We start from the raw sequence: 14,914 nt of genomic DNA, 5'->3' as shown, positions 1-14,914 counted from the left end.
TTAACTATTTCTTATGAGAATGTTAAATATACATAAAAACGCACAGGAAGATGTCACCCGATTTCCACAGTTGTGAAACAACTGTGACCAAGCCTGTCACGTCCCGGTCCCCGCCCCCATATCAACACACTTACTTCTGAATGACGATCTTTTTCTCCTGGTCACAACCCACTGAAATGAGTGCCGTCTGCGGAGGAGAGAGGCAGGGATGCTGACCGGGGTCGGTGAGGGCCGCTGATGGCCCGGCTGTGGTAAGAACCCACATCGGGACACTCACACCCAGGAGAGACGGGAAACGGTGTGCCCAGATCCTGACACGGTGACCCAGTCTCCCGGGACTCACCGTAACTGGGCCTGGCCCCGCGGAGCTCAAGCCCTAAGGGCTTGCCAGAGCTATGGGGGTGCAGTTAAGTCCCCTGTCACTAGCTTATATCTTATTCCAACCAGAGGCCAGTTGATAAATGTGGGACAATACTTGGCATACAGAAGACAAACACGGATTTACCACGGGACAGAATGCAATATTCCTATCAATTTTACGAAAATCGTGGTAAAGGGGCGCCTGGGTGGCTCAGCTGGTTAAGCGTCTAACTCCTTTCCGGTTCAGGTCATAATCCCATGGTTCGTGAGATCGAGCCCCACATCTGTGCTGACAGCACAGAGCCTTGCTGTCTTGGGATTCTCTCTCTCCCTCTCTCTCTCTCTCTCTCTGCCCCTCCCCTGCTCTATTTCTCTTTCTCTCCAAATAAGTAAATAAACTTTAAATAAATAAGTAAATCAATAAATAAATAAACTTTAAAAATGTGGTAAAATACACATAACGTGAAATGTACCATGTTAACGATTTTAAGCGCAAAGCTCAAGGCCGTCAGGCGCACTCACACGGCTGTACACCCACCCCCACCAACTGTTTCCAGAACCTTCTCATCTCCCCAAACTGAGACTGTCCCCATGAGTCCTGACACCCCACCCCCTGCCCCACCCCTGGTGCCCACCATCTGTCTCTGTGGACAGGACTGCTCTGGGGACCTCAGAGAAGAGGAATCAGACAGTATTTGTACTTCTGGGATTGACTTCTTTCACTGAGCGTAACATCTTCAAGATCCATCCATGTTGTGGTGGGTGTCAGAACGGACCGCACTGTGTTTATTGGTTCATCCATCAGTGGACATTTGGGTAGCTAACACCTTTTGACTATTACAAATAAGGCCACTGTGAATATATGTGTACAGGTTTCCGTGTGGATGTGTGCGGTTTTCCGTTCTCTTGGGAGCACCGAGGAGTGCTGTCACCAGAGTTGGCCAGAGGTGTTCTGGGGATGACCAAGGAATGAGACGAGACACCTGCTCCTAGGGGATGGTGAGTCTTGAGGGGCAGCCCTGGGGGATGCTGTTGCGGGGTGGGGGGGGTGGGGGGCAGGGAGTGACCCTCGCAACTGGGACCAGATCACCTCCATTTTCAAATCCTGAACATAGGCTCGGCCAGCCCCTCGGGAAATCCAGGGGAGACCCACCACCATTATTCTTAACGCTAACAACAAAGAATATGGGACAGGGAAAATTTGGGACGTACCAGTGGCTTGAGGTCCACACAGGAAATTTCCTTGTTGGCTACGTCCAGAGTGATGGTAGATACTGTGGGTTTCTTTATGCTGCGAGGCAATGGGAGTGCGTATTATCGCATATCAGTGTCACAAATAGTATCAGGGTTAAAAACAATCACCAACCCACCGATTTACTTATCCATCCATCCATCCATCATCCATCCAGGCCTCCGCTTGTCCATCCATTCATCCATTTGTTCCAGAATACTGACGGAGAACCTCTGCTCACACGTGGCGGCCCCACCCTCCCTTGAGTTTCTACCTCTTCTTGAGTCAGTTTTATTCATTGACGTATAACAACTTCTTGAAAACCACATCTGACATCCATTATTATTACCTAGCTACGTATCACAGCATTATTATCACCTAGCTGCGTATAATGTTTTCTTGTTCTGTTTTTCATTGAAGTATAATTGCAATACAATATCATATTGGGGCTCCTGGGTGGCTCATTCTGTTGCACGTCTGACTTCGGCTCAGGTCACGATCTCGCGGTTCACGAGTTCGAGCCCCGCGTCCAGCTCTGTTTTGACAGGTCAGAGCCCGGAGCCTGCTTCGGATTCTGTGTCTCCCTCTCCTCTCTCTGCCCCTCCCCCACTCATCTCTGTCTCTGTCTCTCTCTCTCTCTCTCTCTCTTTCAAAAAATAAAAGCATTTAAAAATTTTTCTTTAAAGAAATGCAATATCATCTTAGTTCCAGGCATACAACATAGTTATTTAATGTCTGCATATACTGCAAAAGGATCGCCATTAATAGGCTAGTTACCGTCTGTCACCATACAAAGTTAATACAACATTACTGACCGTGTTACCCAGGCACTTCAATACATCCCCATGACTTCTTTATGTTATAACTGGGGGCGTATTTCATTGTATACATACACCACGTCTTCTTCATCCATTCCCCTCTAGATGGATTGCTTAGATCAGATGGCTTCCATAATTTGGCTTTTGTAAATGATGCTGCGACAAAGGGGCGCGTGTATTGTTTCAAATTAGCGTTTCGGTCTTCTTCAAATAGTCAGACCTGGAATTGGGTTGTGTGGTGGGTCTCCGTTTCCTTTTCTGAAGAGCCCCCGTCCTGTTCTCCAGAGCGGCTGCACCAGTTTGCATTCCCACCGACAGTCCAGGGCGCCCCTTTCTCCGCATCCTCGCCAACCCTCGTTTCTTGTGTTGTTGATTGTAGCCATCGTGACGGGTGTGAGGTGGTGTCTCGATGTGCTTTTGATCTGCGTTTCCCTGATGCTGAGTGACGTGGGGCATCTTTTCACGTGTCTGTTGGCCATGTGGATGTCTTCTCTGGAAAAGCGTCTCTTCAGATCTTCTGCCCATTTTTTCATCGGGTTGTCGTTGTTGTTCTTGAGTTGCGCGTGTTCCTGACGTGTTTTGGACATTGGCGTCTTCTTCCAGTCAGTGGGCCGCCTTTTCATTTTGTGGGTGGCTTCCTTCACCGTGTGGGAGCTTTTGAGTTGGGTGAAGCCCCTCCCCTTATTCTTTCATAAGTCCCCACACTGGTCATTTTCTGTTCTACTGTTTATTTCAATTCTCTCCTCCTTCGTCAGGATTGCGGGGTCGCCTTGTGTACCGGGCTTCTGAAGAACCAGCTTTATGTGTCACTTTGACTTTATCCTGTCTTTTTGCCCTCCGTTTAATACACTTCAGATTGTATCATCGTTAACTCCCTTCTTTTTGTGGTTCCCCTGGTTCTTTAAGTTCAATGTTTACTTCATGCGTCTTCAGTCCATTCTTCCCCCTCATAATAAAAGTGCTCAGGGTACAGATTTTCCTTTGAGTGTGTTTCAGCCGTGTTGCATGGATTCTAGGATTCAAGGGTTATTTATAAAAGCGTCTGTCACTTTCCAAGAAAGGGGGCTTTTTGTCATTGGTTTTGTTTTTCTGGCCATTCAGTTCTAGTTTTGTTGGATTGTGGTCTGAGCATGTGGTCTGAAAATCCCTACTGGGAGATCTGGTTGATTTTTTTAATTGCCAAGTACATAAAAAATTGAGTTCAATATTTTTTTAATGTTTATTTGTTTTTGACAGAGACAGAGAGACAGAGTGTGAACGGGGGAGGGGCAAAGAGAGAGAAGGAGACACAGAACCCGAAGCAGGCTCCAGGCTCCGAGCTGTCAGCACAGAGCCCGACACGGGGCTCGAACTCATGAACCGCGAGATTGTGACTGGAGCCAAAGTGGGACGCTCAACCGACTGAGCCCCCCAGGCGCCCCTAGAACACTTTAGTTCCGATGTCTTAGCAAATTCCAATTATGTGATACAGTGATACAAAATTCCACATGTAGAATGAAGACTTGTTGAAATACATATTCCAGGGACCCCCTGTGCGTGGGGTCACGCAGGACGTGTCCTTCTGTGTCTGGCTTCTGTCACCGCACACAGCGTGTGTCCATCCACGTGGTGGCAGGCGGCAGGACGTCCCTCCTTCCTGAGGCTGGGTGATATCCCAGCGTGTGGATGGACCGCACTGTGTCCACCCACTGGGCCGTCTGCGGATACGGAGCTGTTTCCACGTTTTGGTGATTGTGAATCAGGCTGCTGTAAACACGGGTGTGCACATATCTGTTCCAGTCCTGCTTCCCATTCTTCCGGGTGTAGACCCAGAAGCGGGGTTGCCAGGTCATATGGTAATTCTATGTTCAATGTTTTGAGGAACCACCATTTAGAAAGTGTTGCCAACTATTCTGGCCTTACTGTCCTTGGAGGGAGGGAGTCTGGATCTCGGCCCCGCGTTCCCAGATCTGTCAAGGGAACCCCATACCCAGGGGCCGCCCACTCCCACCTAGGCGACTGCGTACCTGGAGGTGAAGTTGGGGTTGGCCCTGCCCCAGTGGTGCTGCTGCCTCAGGGAGATGTTCTGTGGAACCGAGAACAAACACAACGGTGGGGCAGCCCGGGGTGGCTGAGGATCCGGGCTCGGGGGGGACACTGAGGTAGGACGGGGCTTTGGGAGGAGGAGCCTGGAAAGCATCCAGCTGCCTCTTGATTCTAATTGTACCACCCGTGAGAGGCTTCTAGAAGTTCATAGAAATGACCGACCCCAAGCTCCTTCGTTTCCTGGCTGCCTTTGTCTGAGGGACCCGGAGTGAGGGGTGACTTTGTTTCCCCTCTTCTTTAGGAGGTGACGGGGACCGGTCCGAAAATCCCCCTGTGGCTGACTGATGCCTTGTCAGGTTCCCGTTTTGTGGAAACCGCCCAACCCTACCCTAGGCTTCCGGGGTCAAGTGCGAACTCCACGGTGTGACCGTGAGGCCTGGCTCGGCCCCGTGGAGCACCCTGGCCTCCCGTTTGGCCAAGACCCTCCTGCCCCCCCGCCCCCCGTTTCACCTCCATCCTCGTGCCTCAGTTTACCCAGCTACCCAGATTTCCCTGGGGCTATGTTAGGCTCTCTGTCACGTCCTCCTGCTTGTCCCCTGTGCTTCCTGCCTGCAGGGAGCAGGGGAGGGGCGGGGAGCAGCAGGGCTGTGTCCTCTCCAGATGCTTTAGCGCCTTATTCAGCCGTGGGCGGGCGAGGAAGGAAGTTCAGGCCGAGGAAGCCTTCAGGCGGCCGGACCTGGCTGGGCCCAGTCAAGGCTGTGCCCTTCCCTGCACTGACCTGGGCCTGGGCAGGGGCGCTGCTCACCAGTCTGTGCTTGGTGTTTCCGTCGTAGGTATAGCCATCCTCGTAGATGGCCACCTGCAGCCCCAGGGAGTGGGGGTTGCTCACCATTGCCTGGTGGGGGGTGGGGGGTGGGGAAGGAGACGCACACCATTTACTGGGGCCGGGGGACACAAAAGGGCGCCACTGGGGTCTCACCCACAGGGGACCCCTGTGCCCCTTCACACTAAAAACCGAGCTTGCTCTGCAAAGGCAGCCGCCCCTCCGATCCCCATGCCCCCGCCCCATCTCGTCTACCCCCCAGTGTGGCCTCTGAGCCCCGGCACTGCAGACGGCTTGGAGCTGCGGGACCCAGACCCGTCCCTGCTGGTGGGTCTGCACCCACCCCCGCAGAGGGCCCCCCAAGGAGGCCCGTCCTGCGCAGGAGGCCGAGGGGAGAGCCCGAGATAAGAGCCGGAGCCAGCCTGGCCTCCCCTGGCTGGACTTCACCCCATGGCCTTACATTAATCCGCACCCTCCCCCCCCCCCCGCCCGAGAGTCTGGGCTTGGCCACTTGGGTTTCAGGTCTGGGGACCCCCACTGTCTCTTGAGCACCTCCCACCCTGTGAGGGGAGGCGGGAGTCAGGGCTGCTGGCCGGAAGCACAGAAGCGGGGTCCGGCTGGGCTAAGAGGAAGAGGAGTGGGAAGCATAGAACAGCCCAGAAGCAGGATGGAGAAGGAGGCACGGAGGCCCCGGGGAAGGAGGCCAGCCGGGCGGAGGCCGTTTCTCCACAGCGTCACGGGTGCGGGCTCTCCCCGGCGGTGCCAGGGGACTCGCAGGGCCTGCGACGCTGGGGGGCCCCCAAGTACCAGAGGCACCGGATGGCGTCAGGAGGAGGTGGCCTTACCAGTGGGACCGGTGACCTGCCTGGCCGCGGAATCATGAGCGCTGTGAGCTGCAGTTTGCTGTTCATGTCGATGCTGTACATCCTGTTGTCAAACTCTCCTTGCAGAAGCTCTACCTGGGCAGAAACGCCGCGCAAATCAATCCGTCGCGTCAGATTCGCGGGGGCGGGCAGGCAGCGGTCTCCCCTGGGGATGGAACCTCCTAGTCTTTCATGCACGCCACTGTCTTCCCTGCCGGATCCTGCAGCCGCCCCCCCCCCCCCCCCCCCGTAGAGCCTCGCGGCCCACCCCATTGCAGACGAGCCTCCTCTTTCTAGAAGTCTCCCCACCCCCCCCCCCCACGCCTGATTTTTGCCATAGTTGCTTCTTTGCCAAGTGTGCATCCCTAGGTGATGTAACTTGGTCCGGCCCGTTTTCAAACATTGTTCTAAGCCCCTTGCAATCCACAGGCTCCCCCCTCACCCCGCCCTCTTCGTGTCTCTTCATCGCTGAAGCCCCCCGGCTGCTGGACCCGTAGATTCTCACAGTCTGGATTTTCCTGGTGCAGGTGGGCGTTCGAGGATGGGTCTGTCGGGTTTGGGTTATTACACTTTGGCTTATTATCTAATACTGTGTGATTTATCTTTGCTGCCCAGCTTTCATCCGGGGGATTTTTGTGTTTTGCTTTTTTTTTTTTTTTTTTTTTAACATTTATTTATTTTGGGGAGACCGAGAGAGACAAAGCGTGAGCAGGGGAAGGGCAGAGAGAGAGGGAGACACAGAATCGGAAGCAGGCTCCAGGCTCCGAGATGTCGACACAGAGCCTGACGCGGGGCTCGAACCCACGAACTGTGAGATCGTGACCTGAGCCGAAGTCGGACGCTTAACCGACGGAGCCCCCCAGGCGCCCCTGCGTTTTTGTTTTTGTTTTTAAAGTAGGCTGTAGCCCAACGTGGGGCTCAAACTCACGCCCTGGAGATCAAAAATCACAATGCTTTTCCGACTGAGTCAGCCTGGCGCCCCCTCACCCGTGGGTTTTTGTTACACTGTGTAGTTGCTGGTTTGGGTGGGGCTTTTGGTGGGGGTGGGATTTGGGAAAACCACTTGCTAAAGGCACAGCCTTTTTCCCTAGAAGAGTTCAAGGGCCCACCAGAAAATCCCCATGGCTGGGGACTGATAGTTTATTGTGGCAAGTAGAGGAAAGAAGAAAAAAAATCACTCCCGTCTCCTAGCACCATCATTTCATAAGAGGATATTTTCATAGATCGATACACTCAGTAGTTGTTTCCCATATCGCTCAATGCCGTGGATCCAAAGGCCATTTGGAAATGGACACCCTAGGGGCGCCTGGGTGGCTCGGTCGGTTAAGCGGCCGACTTCGGCTCCGGTCATGATCTCACGGTTCATGGGTTCAAGTCCTGCATCGGGCTCTCTGTTCTCAGCACGGAGCCTGCTTCAGATTCTGTGTCTCCCTCGCTCTCTGCCCCTGCCCCGTGCTCTCTCTCTCTTTCTCTCTCAAAAATAAGCGTTAAAAAAAAAAAAGAAAAGAAAGGGTGCCTGGAACATTGATCTAAACAGTTACGATCACATACTTTGCAAATGTCAACTTGCAGTTGGGGATCCATGAGAATCTCCTGAACGTTCATAGGGCACCTCTGGAAATCAAAAGCTGGAAACATTGGATCGGGGAGCGGGGTCAGTATTTCCACTTGCCCCACATCAGTGAACATCACGGCTGCCTCTTGGGACCAGATGTTTTGGCCTGAAAACTAAGAGAAAAGCAACTTGAGAGATCAGATCATTCTAAGTCTTTTTTGAGGATGTAAATTTTATCTCACGATTCAGGTTTACATTTAGAAGGAAGACCAGATAAAGTCATCAGTACGCTTCATTCATTCCTTGGTGATTAATGATGGAAACTCCGTATTTCCTCAGCAGAGAGGATACACAGGAAATAATTCTAGACTTATCCACAGGTCCCGGACCGCTCTGGAAAGTCGGACGAAAGCTAATGACCCTCCCCCAGAAAATGCCGTGGTTGTCAAGAATGTGTCAGTGTGACGGGGTCCTGGGTGGCTCAGTCGGTTAAGTGTCCGACTCTTGGTTTTGACTCAGGTCATAATCTCACAGTTTGTGAGTTCGAGCCCCGTATCAGGCTCTGTGCTGACAGCGTGTAGCCTGCTTGGGATTCTCTCTCTCTCTCTCTCTCTCTCTCTCTCTCTCTCTCTTTCTCTCTCCCTCCCTCCCTCCCTCCCTCCCTCCCTCTCCCTCTCCCTCTCTTTCCCTCTCTGTCTGCTCCTCCTACGTTCACTTTCTCTCTCAAAAATAAGTTAACTTTAACAGTCCTCACGTTTCTTTTCTGGCTTAGCTGCTAATGAGTTAACGGGCCCTTAAGAAAGAGAGAAATCTGAACTTCAGTTTTACCTGTCGTGTAAAAGTTGGACGATATTATCTCCTTCCTGGGGTTTTGTGAGAGTGAAATAAAATTAGGCATGACGTAAAAGGGGATGTGAAATAACTGTGGCATCACCGCTTCCGGTCTCTCTGTGACTCAGTTTTTCCGTCTGTCCAATGGGGACAATACAAGGTTCTTCGACTTTTTTTTTTTTTTTTTTACGATTATTTGTTTATTTCTTTTTTAGTTATCTCTACCCTCAGCGTGGGGCTCGAACTCACAGCCCAAGATCAAGAGTCACATGGTCCGCCGACCAAGCCCCCCAGGTGCCCCCGAGGTTCTACTTCTAAGACGATGGTCGGGATTAAATGGGGTTAACAGAGGGAAACCGCTCAGACCAGCACCTACTATATCCTGAACGCCCAGTAAGTTTTAGCTGCTGTGGCCCTAAATCCCATATTAATTAAAATCATTAAGCGATTGCCGTTGTTATTAAACTACCACTACTATTTTCATAACTAGAATGATTTCCCGCCTTCAGGAAAAGGATCGGCGGCTTGAGAACGAGACCGTAATTCCTCACCGACACGGCGATAAGCAACACTTTGATTGTACCTACTTTGATTAGAGAACTTGGCAGGATTCCGAGGCTGCCATAATACAAACTGTTCTCCCGAGTTAAGACTGCCAGTTCATTCTGATCTAGGAGAAAAGAAACAAGACAGAACAAAATGGAAATGAGGGCTGTTTCCGTGGACAAAACTGGAACAAATCTAACAAGTTGTTAAAAAACAATTCCGCCCCATTCCATCATATAGACCAGGGGTCAGCAAACTTCTTTTGTAAAAAGCCAGATGGCAGGGGCGCCTGGGTGGCTTGGTTGGTTGAGCGTCCGACTTCGGCTCAGGTCATGATCTCGTGGTCCGTGGGTTCGAGCCCCGCGTGGGGCTCTGTGCTGACAGCTCAGAGCCTGGAGCCTGCTTCGGATTCTGTGTCTCCCTCTCTCTCTGCCCCTCCCGCACTTGTGCTCTGTCTCTCTCTGTCTCAAAAATAAATAAACGTTAAAAAAAATTTTTTTTTTCAAAAAAAAGGCCAGATGGCAAATGTTTTCTGCTTTGCTGGTCAGGTGCTTTGTTACAAGTGTTCAGCTCTCTGACAGCAGCTACAGACCAGTTAGTTGTAAATGAACAGACGTGATTGCGTTCTAAGAAAACTGTATTTTTTTTTTGAAGTTTGTTGCTCTTGAGAGAGAGAGAGAGAGAGAGAATGAGCAGGAGGGTAGGCGAGAGGGAGGGAGACAGAGAATCCCAAGAAGGCTCAGCCATCAGCGCCAAGCCTGATGGGGGGCTCGAACTCACGAACCGTTGAGATCATGACCTGAGCAGAAACCCAGAGTCCGATGCTAAACAAAAATTGTTTTCTTCCGTGTGTATGCATGTGCCCGGATGAACTAGAACTGAACTAACTGGTCCTCCACGGGTGGGCCTAGAGGTTGTTTCTGGTCTTTCGCAGACACAGAGCTCCAAGGAGCACAGGAGAGCACTAAAAGGTTTTCTGAAAGGGTCAACATGACCGGATGTGTATTTTTATTCTTAAAAAAAAAAAAAAAAAAAAAAAAAGACAAACAAGGAAGCTTTCAGAAAAAGTGAGGCTTAAGCTGAACCTTGGGGAAAGCCTCTGATATAGAAAAGTGGAGGTGTGTTTGAGGAGCCAGGAGTGAATTAATGTACTGAGGGTTTCTCGACCTTGGCGCTAGTGAGGTTAGGGACCAGATCCTTCTTTGCGGTAGTTTGGGGGTGGGGGGGTGCATCCTGGCACTATAGGATGTTAAGCAGCATCCCTGGCCTCTACCCAGTAGATACTAGGAGCACGCCCCCCGATGAGACAACCACGGATGTCCTTAGACACCGCCGAGTGTCCCCAGGTTGACGAAATGGGGACTTGGCTGTATAACAGGTAGAAGGTTTCAGGTATGCAGGAATTAATTGTATTTGTAATGTTAAGAAGAAAAATTCCTCTAAGGGACCATGCACCTCTAAGGGGTCTAAGGGACCCCATGCACAGAGGGAAATAGTGACTTAAAACTCAAGCGACGGCCCCCTTCGCCCGGTTTACTCCACTATTTGCCTTTCCAACCCACGAAACGTGTGAGGAGAATTACTCGGGCGAATGTCATCTTTTAAGACAGCACCAGGACAATGATTTGGTTGCAAAGAAATCCTGGGGATGCCAGCTGGTGGGGGTTGAAACGTGTCCCCTCCAAAAAAGACAGATTGGGGTCCTAACCCCCAGGACCTCAGCAGGGGACTGTATTTGGAGATCAGGTCTTTCCCGACGTGATCAAGTCCCAGTGAGGTCATCAGGGTGGGTCCTAATCCAATATGACTGGCATCCTTATAAAAAGGGGAAACATGGGGCGCCTGGGAGGCTCAGTCGGTTGAGTGTCCGACTGTGGTTCAGGTCTCAGTTTGTGGGTTCGAGACCCGCGTTGGGCTCTGTGCTGACAGCTCAGATTCTGTGTCTCTGCTTCCGATTCTGTGTCTCCGTCTTTCTCTGCCTTGCTCCACCCCCCCCCCCTTAAGAAAACATTAAATTTTTTTTAAAGGGGAAATATGGACATGGAGACATGCCCAGTAGGGGGCACAGTGTGCAGACATAGGGGACAAGGACCGTCTACAACCCAGAGAGACAGGCCTGGGGCACATCCTGTCCTAGAGCCTCTGCGGGGGGCACGGGCCAGCCCACATGTTGATGTTGGACTTCCGGCCTCTAGAACCTTCCCCCCACCCTCCTTCCCCGGTTTGTAGGCATTTGTGGTAGCGGCCTTAGGAAGAGAGCACCCGATGAACGGTCCCTCGTGGTGAAAAGGCACAATAGTTTATGGCGGGAGCTGCTCTCGAACGTGCGATGATCACACTGTGGTTTGGTTTGGGCCGGACCGGATCTAGCGGGGTCGGCGGCGAACAAGCCCAGTGTAGGGCACCTTCTAGAAAGCTACCCGTAGGCTGGCCACGCACTGGCAGCGATGTTGTGGATGGTGACGTTGGCTTCCGAAACGGAAGAATACGAGATGCGGGGTTCTTCGTCCACGGGGACAGGGTAAACGAGCTGACCTATGAGACGACAGGGCAGGATCATGAGGAAAGGGACCCCCGCCGCCCGCCCACCCCAGCCCTTGGTTAGCGACTCAAGTGGTAACCGAATGGAGGCAGACACAGCCCGGGGCCGCACTGCCGTGGAGCGTTGCACAGAATGCGCTTAGGTTTGAGCAAAGCAAGCCCGGGTGGGACAGGAACGCCGGGCGCCGGCTGCAGGGTTCCGGAGACCTGGGTTTCTCACTGCAGGAGGCGTGAATGCCCTGGAATGCCTTTTACTATATGGGTAACGTGGAATCAGAGCCTCCTTTCTGGAATGAGCGCCCCGAATGGACCAGTCAGCCCTGAGCCCTTTCCTTGCGTGGGGTGGGGCTGGGGTAGGAGTAGGGGGGACAACGGTGTTCAGGCGGCCTGACTGGTGCTGTGAAGCGGGCTGCGATTGTAGGTGCCCCTGCAGCCACATTGGTGCCCAGGGGGCCCTGACAGTCCGCCTTCCCGGGGTGGGGCTGCCTTCTGCTCCCTGTCTCATGCTGGCTGGCGGGCTGGGGCTCATGTAGCAGGCCAGCCGGAGGTGTGGTGACTTTTCCCGGCCAGGGGAAGCCCTGAGCCACGTCCCAGAGTCGTGAACCCGTGGTTCCTGGTTGGAAGACCAGGGTTGTCCTAGGTGACTGGGGTGAGGGGTGACTTTCAGAACCTGCCCGCATGGCCCTAAAGACTAGAGGAGGCAGGAAATGGGGTGTGGTGGGGTGCTGGACACAGTGAGGGCTCACAGTGGGAATGGGTTGGTCCCAGTCTGCTCAAGCCAAGGGAGAGAAAAACCCGCTGTGCTTTCCCCACCCGAGGGGACACCGTGGGGACACGGAGGGCGGCCCGAAGCCTGGGCCTCGCTCACCTGCGTTTCCAGAAACCAACAGGCTCTTCTCAAACCAGAAGATCAGAATGCCTTTCTGGCCCGGGGTGATGAGGATGTCAAGGGTCCCGTTGTAGTCAAAGGGCAGCCCCAAACTGCGGTTCAGGGGGTGTTCTGAGTAGCTGAACATAGCCTGAGAGAAAGAGATCGCTGAATCCCGGGGGGTGACAGGAGTCACGGGGTCGAGGGCGTCCGCGAGCTTGGTCACTGGGGCTTCCTTCAAACCTTATTATCGGGGCCAGTGGTTCTCATTGGGGCGGCCCTGCCCCCAGGGGACACTGGGCGATGTCTGGGACGTGTGGGGCAGTCGGGACTGGGGGAGCTCCTGGCGTGGGGTGGACGAGGCGGGGGTGCTGTTCCACACCCAGGGCGCCTGGGATGGCCCCAAACAACTATTCCTGCCACAGGGCACGCACGGCCGAGGCGGAGGAGCCCTGCCCTCTCCCTCTGGGCTGCCAGAGACACCGCGCTCAGGGCAGGATGGATGGCACGCGGCCCCCAGTGCCCCCACCTCGAGGACACGGGGGCCGGGCCCGTCTCCCTGACCCACTGGGCCTGTGAGCGCGCATCGGGCCCGACCCAGGCCCCCTGTGTAATACGCCGGCTGGCTCCGGTCCCCTCCCTGTCCCCGGGCTGGGCTGCCGGATGGCAGAGGAGCCAACTAAGACAACACAGCAAACACGAAGGAGGTCAGACTTGAATCGCTGACAGGGGAGGCCAGAGACAGCGCGGAGCTCCCGGCCACCCCTCCCCCATGTTGAGGGCCGTGGGGTCAGGCGAGGGCCTCCCCTCACTACAGAGGGAGCCCCAAACCAAAGGCTCCTAAAGTTTCAGGCACTCAGGGGCCAGGGGGAAGGGAAGCCAGGAGCGGAAAAGCACTGAGCACTGAGTACTGAGTACTGAGTGCTGAGTACCAAGCAGAGAGATGTGCCCTGCTGGTTTCTTCCTTCTCCTTAAGGAGGCTGTGGTCAAGGCACCTCAACAGACTTCAGCTGGACTACAGACAGAGACCTAGGGTCAAGGGCCCAGTGGCTAGGAATGCAAATGTGCAGCGAGCAAACCCCCCAGTGTAGACTCCTGCCAGCCAAGGCCTCTGGGATTGTGGGTAGGCAGGCCTGAGAAATCGTGCGCAGGTGGTAACCACGTGGACACCACCGCACTCACTCCAGAGCGATGCACGGCCCAGGGAACCTTATGCTAATGAGGGCACTCACGTGGGGATGGGACCACGCACCTGATCAGGGGGTGAGGGGCTTTCAGCCACGGAGGTCAGCCCAAATTCTGGAAGCTTCCTCACAGCAGGGCTCCCCTGAACCACAGAGCTGTACATCCCACTTACAGTATCTGAAATGCCTGGGTACTGACTGTACCTAATCCTTTTCTGACTTAATATTTTTTTCTTCAAATGCACTTTCCAGTCTTATTCTAAAGGGTATCTGTGATATCTGTTTCATATGCCAAGTTTCTGAATACACATGCAAATAATCTTTAGCCAATAGTTCAACATGAAACATTTAAGACGATCTTTTGCGCGGTCAGTGACACATGCCCCACACCTTGTATTGTATCCCTAGTGTTCAGCATAGTGCTTAGCACCTCCTGGACACCACTTAAATACTGCCAAGTGCATGACAGAGTGGACAAATGAATGCGGGTGGAGATGGATGGTGGGTGTGTGGGTGGGTAGATGGGTAGATGGATGCATAGGTAGGCAAATGGATGGATGAACGGCTGAGTAGGTAGGTGGAGTGGTGGGTGGATGAATGGATGGACAAGTAGGTAAATGGATGGATGGATGGATGGATGGATGGATGGATGGGTAGGTGGATGGATGGATGGGTGAGTAGAGGGATAGTGGGATGGATGGATGGGTGGATGGATGAAGGGATGGATGGATGGATGGATGGATGGATGGATGGGTAGGTGGATGGATGGATGGGTGAGTAGAGGGATAGTGGGATGGATGGATGGGTGGATGGATGAAGGGATGGATGGATGGATGGATGGATGGGTAGGTGGATGGATGGATGGATGGGTGAGTAGAGGGATAGTGGGATGGATGGATGGGTGGATGGATGAAGGGATGGATGGATGGATGGATGGATGGATGGATGGATGGATAGGTGGATGGATGGATGGATGGGTGAGTAGAGGGATAGTGGGATGGATGGATGGGTGGATGGATGAAGGGATGGATGGATGGATGGATGGGTAGGTGGATGGATGGATGGATGGATGGATGGGTGAGTAGAGGGATAGTGGGATGGATGGATGGGTGGATGGATGGATGGATGGATGGATAAGTAGGCAGGATAGGTGGATGGATGGCTGGATGGATGGCTGGATGGATGGATGGATGGATGGGTAGGTGGATGGATGGATGGATGGATGGATGGATGGATGAGTAGAGGGATAGTGGGATGGATGGATGGGTG

The 14,914-nt window shown here is 53.2% G+C and overlaps 1 protein-coding gene across 1 annotated transcript in view; it reads right to left on the bottom strand.

Annotated features, from left to right (window-relative positions):
* Positions 1-14,914, bottom strand: part of CATSPERD (catsper channel auxiliary subunit delta) — a 43,176-nt gene that overhangs the window by 11,096 nt on the left and 17,166 nt on the right. The window contains exons 9-17 of the mRNA XM_060629951.3: positions 12,462-12,612; positions 11,492-11,587; positions 9,094-9,176; positions 7,672-7,848; positions 6,103-6,216; positions 5,240-5,329; positions 4,416-4,474; positions 1,573-1,651; positions 135-187 (exon numbers count right to left, since the gene is read on the bottom strand). Of these exons, the coding sequence (XP_060485934.2) occupies positions 135-187; positions 1,573-1,651; positions 4,416-4,474; positions 5,240-5,329; positions 6,103-6,216; positions 7,672-7,848; positions 9,094-9,176; positions 11,492-11,587; positions 12,462-12,612 (902 nt within the window). The remainder of the gene's footprint in view (positions 1-134; positions 188-1,572; positions 1,652-4,415; positions 4,475-5,239; positions 5,330-6,102; positions 6,217-7,671; positions 7,849-9,093; positions 9,177-11,491; positions 11,588-12,461; positions 12,613-14,914) is intronic.

This window comes from Panthera onca, chromosome A2 (genome assembly GCF_046562875.1).
Source record: "Panthera onca isolate mPanOnc1 chromosome A2, mPanOnc1 haplotype 2, whole genome shotgun sequence".
Lineage (NCBI taxonomy): Eukaryota > Metazoa > Chordata > Mammalia > Carnivora > Felidae > Panthera > Panthera onca.
Note: the sequence above shows the minus strand (reverse complement) of the source record. Positions and strands in the feature narration are given on the sequence as shown.